Source organism: Populus euphratica, unplaced genomic scaffold (genome assembly GCF_000495115.2).
Source record: "Populus euphratica unplaced genomic scaffold, PopEup_1.0 scaffold104.1, whole genome shotgun sequence".
Taxonomy (NCBI): Eukaryota; Viridiplantae; Streptophyta; class Magnoliopsida; order Malpighiales; family Salicaceae; genus Populus; species Populus euphratica.
Genome location: NW_011499915.1, coordinates 891,081 through 897,080, shown reverse-complemented (window position 1 = coordinate 897,080; position 6,000 = coordinate 891,081). Strand labels below are relative to the sequence as shown.

General features: G+C 41.5%; 1 protein-coding gene and 1 non-coding gene across 4 annotated transcripts; both read left to right on the top strand.

Annotated features, from left to right (window-relative positions):
- Positions 1-237: 237 nt before the first annotated feature.
- Positions 238-5,136, top strand: LOC105134535 (translocase of chloroplast 120, chloroplastic). 3 transcript variants are annotated; one of them, XM_011038988.1, is made up of 3 exons: positions 238-349; positions 646-1,587; positions 1,741-5,136. In XM_011038988.1, the coding sequence occupies exons 2-3, from the start codon at positions 660-662 to the stop codon at positions 4,827-4,829; spliced, it is 4,017 nt and encodes a 1,338-aa protein (XP_011037290.1). In that variant the 5' UTR covers positions 238-349; positions 646-659; the 3' UTR covers positions 4,830-5,136. The 3 variants fall into 3 exon arrangements, with proteins under 3 accessions (XP_011037290.1, XP_011037289.1, XP_011037288.1); XM_011038987.1 differs by having other exon boundaries at positions 646-1,595; positions 1,704-5,136; XM_011038986.1 differs by having other exon boundaries at positions 646-5,136.
- Positions 5,137-5,817: 681 nt separating this feature from the next.
- Positions 5,818-5,889, top strand: TRNAQ-UUG (transfer RNA glutamine (anticodon UUG)). The gene has a single exon. It is a non-coding gene; the product is annotated as a tRNA-Gln (tRNA).
- The last annotated feature ends 111 nt before the right edge of the window (positions 5,890-6,000 follow it).

Below are 6,000 nucleotides of genomic sequence, written 5' to 3'. Positions count from 1 at the left end.
AAGGTAGAAGACCATTATTAAGAAAATTAAGAGTTTAATGACCATTCCAGGTTTAGACTTAAACCCTAATTTTATACAAGTAAATCCACGTCAGCAAGATTTGGCGTCTTTCAACGATGATATCAAAGCAATCCATCAGACCCAACAAAAATTCCTCCACCGTCCGATCAGCAAAACGCAATACCTCCAAATCTACACCGTCCGATAAAAAATTCTTATCTCCTTAATTCATATAACATGGTAAAGCCATAGCAGCTGCAGCCAGTAGATTACATTTAGGATTCTTTCACTAGCTCTCCTTCTCTCTCGCTCTGAAAGTCATTCACTTCCTCTCTCTATAGGAAACAAGGTAAGCAAAAAGAAAAAAAAGGATTTTTTTATGTGTTTTAGTTAATCAATTATGATTTTGTATTGATTTAATTGCATTTTTTTGTGTGCAAAGCCCTAATGAAAATCTGTGAAAGTTGCTTATTGAGATCTGAAAGTTTCAATTTGGATATTGTATGGATTGTTGTTATATAAAGTCATGATTTTTGAGTAAAAGATGGAAGCTTTATGATGCTTTTTTTGTTGGTTATGTGATTGGTTGTGATGATATTGAAATGAGTTCTGTGTTTTGATTTTGTGGGTTTTATGTGAATCAAGGTTTTGAAGAAAAAATGGAAAATGGGGTGGAGAGAGTTGTTGTGGAAGAGAAATCCAATGTGGGAAATGAGGGTTTTGGGGTTAAGGTAGAGGAGGAGAGAATTGTGGTGGGGTCTGATGAATCGAAAGATTTGGAAGATGAGGTTTTTGAGGAGGCAATTGAGTCACATGAGCACTTGCAGGAGGTAGAGGAGGAGGAGGAGGGAATAAAAGTTGAGTCAGTTGGTTTTGTTGAGAGTATTGGTGAGTCGAGTCCAGCATTTGACGATGAGAATCTGAATCTAGGAAATGAGGCTGAGAAATTCAAGGAGGTGATTTTTGTTCCTGCTGAGAGTGGGAATCCAGAGGAGCTAGGTGGAGTGGTTGGTGAAGAGAAGGTAGAGGATTTGGTGGGTGGAGATAGTGTTGATAAGATTGACGAGGGAGGGACTGCAAAGGAAGCTGCGAGCAATGAATCAAGTGGAGGAGGGGTTGCTGAGATTATTGACAATGGAGGAACAGAGGTTTTGAAGGCTGAGGATGAAGGTGAGGTGGATTCTAAGCGGGAAACTGAATTGAGTGAGGAGATTCTGCCCAAGGATGATGAGAAGAAGGTAAAGGAGGAGGATGAGTGGAATATTGAATATCAGGCGACAAGTGACAATTCTGTTAAGATTTCAGAGGATAAGGGTGAGGGCACGGGCCAGAATTTGATAAAAATGGATTCTGAACATCTGGATGACAAAAGTGGATCATTGAAAGATGATGGAGAGGCTGCTGAGGAAGTTGGGAATGATGAATTGAATGGAGGTGAGAAAGTTTCTGAGATTGCTGTTAATGGAGAAACTCAAGCTTTAAGGAGTGAGGATGAGGCCAATTTTAATCGAGGAATTGAGTCAAGCAATGAACTGAAAAGTGATGGAGAGTCTGCTCAGGAAGCAGAGAACAATGAGATGAGTGGAGGTGAGAAGGTTTCTGAGATTGCTGGTAATGGAGAAACTAGAGCTTTAAGGAGTGAGGATGAGGCCAATTTTAATAGCGGAATTGATACAAGCAAGAAACTGAAAAGTGATGGAGAGTCATCTCAGGAAGCAGATAACAATGAGATGAGTCGAGGTGAGGAGTCTTCTCAGGAAGCAGAGAACAATGAGATGAGTGGAGGTGAGGAGGTCTCTGAGATTGCTGGTAATGGAGGGACAGAGGCTTTGAAGGGTGAGGATGAGTCCCATTTCAATCGAGAAATTGAGTTGAATATGGAGATTCTTCCAGAAGATGGTAAGAGAGAGGATCTGAAGGAGGATAAATTGGGTGCTGAATATCACGAGGCCAATGATTTATTTAACAGATCAGGTGATCGTCAAGATGATAAGAGTGAAGGATTGGATGAGAATCTGGAAAGAAAAGATATAAAACACGAGGTTGAGAAAAATGGGAATTTTGAAATTGCAATAGCGGGCCTTGATTCTGGTAATGAGGTAAATAAGAGTGAACAGTTCAGGGACATCTCAGCAGGTGTAAACATAGAAAACCAAGATGGTAGCAATGGGAACTTGAAAGATGTTTCAGCTGTTATAGATTCAGACCAAAATGGGAAAGCAAGTGAACTGAAAGCTGCTTCAGCTATCCCACTGACTGTGGAGGAAGAGAAGCTGGCACCTGAAGTTTTTTCCTCTTCTTCTTCTGAGAATTCTGTGATGGAGAGAAATGAGGAGATTCAGGCTCGTGCATCTACTTTGCTATCAGAGGATAGCAAGGTTTCTGAATCACACCATGCTGACAACAACATCAACAGAGCCAGCAAAAACACTGCTGTGACTGAATCACCTCAGAAGACAGCAGAAAAGGGTCAAAATGTCCCGGCAAATATAGAGCGTAAAATTCAGCATTTACCTGAGATTGCATCTTCATCTGCAAAGTCTCTGAGTGCAGCCCCCTCACCTTCTCGTCCAGCTGGCCTCGGGCGCGCTGCACCACTATTGGAACCTGCTCCCAGGGCAACTCCGCAACTTCGTCCTAATGGAACTGTTTCTCATATGCAATCCCAACAAATCGAAGATCCTATAAATGGGGAATCAGAAGAGTTTGATGAGACACGTGAAAAACTTCAGATGATCAGGGTGAAATTTCTGCGGCTTGCACATAGACTTGGGCAGACTCCCCATAATGTTGTTGTTGCACAGGTTTTATACAGACTGGGATTAGCTGAGCAGCTGCGAGGTAGAAATGGTGGTCGTGTTGCTGGTTTTGATCGTGCCAGTGCAATGGCAGAGCATCTTGAGGCTGCTGGGCAGGAACCCCTTGATTTCTCTTGTACAATTATGGTTCTTGGAAAGACAGGTGTTGGTAAAAGTGCCACTATCAACTCTATATTTGATGAAGTGAAGTTTGGCACTGATGCTTTTCAATTGGGTACAAGAAAGGTTCAGGATGTTGTGGGTACTGTTCAGGGGATAAAGGTACGAGTCATTGACACACCAGGACTTCTTCCTTCATGGTCTGACCAGCGCCAGAATGAGAAGATCCTTCACTCTGTCAAGTGCTTTATCAAGAAAACTCCTCCAGATATTGTGTTGTATCTTGACAGGTTGGATATGCAAAGCAGGGATTTTGGTGATATGCCTCTCTTGCGTACCATCACTGACATATTTGGGCCATCTATATGGTTCAATGCAATTGTTGTCCTGACTCATGCTGCATCAGCTCCACCTGATGGTCCCAATGGAACTGCTTCAAGTTATGACATGTTTGTCACTCAGCGTTCACATGCTGTCCAACAAGCAATTCGTCTGGCAGCAGGAGATATGCGACTCATGAATCCTGTTTCATTGGTTGAGAATCACTCAGCGTGTAGAACTAATAGGGCAGGGCAGAGAGTGCTGCCAAATGGTCAGGTTTGGAAGCCGCACTTGTTGCTGCTCTCTTTTGCATCTAAGATTCTTGCCGAGGCGAATGCTCTTTTGAAGTTGCAAGATAGTACACCTGCGAAGCCTTTTGCAACTCGAGCAAGAGCACCTCCTTTACCATTCCTTCTTTCGTCTCTTCTCCAGTCAAGACCACAAGTTAAGCTTCCAGAGGAACAGTATGGTGATGAGGATGGTTTAGATGATGATTTAGATGAGTCATCAGATTCCGAGGATGAATCAGAATATGATGAATTGCCACCATTTAAAAGTTTAACAAGGGCTCAGATTGCTAAGCTTACTAAAGTTCAGAAGAAGGCATATTTTGATGAGTTGGAATACAGAGAGAAACTTTTCATGAAAAAGCAGTTGAAGGAGGAGAAAAGGCGACGGAAGTTGATGGAAAAAATGGCTGCAGCTGCTAAGGACCTGCCCAGTGAGTACGCTGAAAATGCAGAGGAAGAAGGTGGAGCTGCATCTGTTCCTGTTCCCATGCCGGATCTAGCCTTACCTGCTTCCTTTGATTCTGATAATCCCACTCATAGGTACCGTTACCTCGATACCTCCAACCAGTGGCTTGTGAGGCCAGTTCTAGAAACTCATGGTTGGGACCATGATGTTGGTTACGAAGGTATAAATGTGGAGAGATTGTTTGTGGTTAAAGACAAAATCCCTATATCGTTTTCTGGCCAGGTAACAAAGGACAAGAAGGATGCCAATGTTCAAATGGAATTAGCAAGTTCTTTAAAGTATGGAGAGGGAAAAGCAACCTCACTGGGGTTTGATATGCAGACCGTGGGAAAAGACTTGGCCTATACTTTACGCAGTGAGACTAGGTTCAGTAATTTTAGGAAAAATAAGGCTACAGCTGGTCTATCGGTTACTCTGTTGGGTGATGTCTTATCAGCTGGAGTGAAAGTCGAGGATAAATTGATTGCTGGTAAACGGTTCCAAATGGTAATGTCTGGTGGTGCAATGGCTGGTCGTGGTGATGTGGCTTATGGTGGCAGTCTGGAGGTCCAGCTGAGGGACAAAGATTATCCTCTTGGTCGTTCATTATCAACACTAGGGCTTTCCGTCATGGACTGGCATGGAGATCTCGCTATTGGCTGCAATGTACAATCCCAGATTCCTATAGGACGATCCACAAATTTGATTGGTCGTGCAAATTTAAATAACAGGGGAGCTGGACAAATCAGTATTCGCGTAAATAGCTCAGAACAGCTTCAACTTGCTTTGATTAGCCTCTTTCCTCTATTGAAGAAGCTCATTGATTATTCTCAACAAATGCAATATGGACAATGAAGAAAATTGTAGGTTATACTTGCCAGGAAACTTTTGATGTCGCCATCTTGTGATGGTCATCAAGGAATGCGAGTGAAGTTGAGCTGCATATTGTTCCTCTCCCCCCCTTCTCTTTTTGTTTAGTCAGATGACAACAATATTTTGCTTGGTATTAGTGGTTGTAATTTCTTTGTTAGATATTTTCATAAAGTGGTTTTTCTTCTTATCAAGCCACTGGGGCTCATCATTGCTTCTAGTTCAACCATGCCTGGTTCTAGAATCTTTAGCACTTTGTGCTGTTGAAATAGATCTGCACTGTACCAATCTTGATCGCTTGCTGTGTATAGTTCTTGCGTTTCTAGTTTGTAGGTTTATGCTAGAATCACCTGTTGTATAATCAGGAAACTTCTGTCTGCACCAAAAAGAGAGATGAAGAGCATAAAAGGAGCACACCAAGGTAACGGCTTGAGGGTGATGAATGGACCTGCCACGGAACTGATAGAAATCTATCTCAAATTGTCAATTCCGCCACTGCCTCTGAGCTTGTCCTTGTATGCTCCCTTGGCCTCAACATACGAGACTTTACTCTACCACCTTAAAAACTTCCCAATTCTTGCTGCCCATTTGCAAAGCCGTAAAGCCGCTGAGCTAACAAGTCGTTGTATGCTACATTGGCCTCAACATACGAGATTTTACACTGCCACCTTAACTCTTTGAAGAAAAGCTTTGAAGTTTAGAAGCGCGGTAAGATTGTATTTTTTATTTTAAAATACATCGACATAATTTTAAAATATATAAAAAAATATTAATTTCAAATAAAAAATGATTTTTTTAAAACACAGAAATAAATATCTACATATTCTTTAGATATACGACTCCTACGACTGTCAATCACATTTATCTTTTCCATTTTTTTGGATTTTCTTTGGCCTAATTATTACAAAAAAAATGTCAATGAATACTGTTATTTAATATTTGACAGTGCTTTAGCGGCTTAACAACACTCCCGGGTTCTATGGTGTAGTGGTTAGCACTCTGGACTTTGAATCCAGCGACCTGGGTTCGACTCCCGGTAGGACCTTTTTACAACCCTTTCTTTTAGTTTTTACGCAATGTATTATTTAGTTGACTGCAGGGTATGTGCTTTGCGGATGAATAATATATATATATATATATATATATATATCAAATA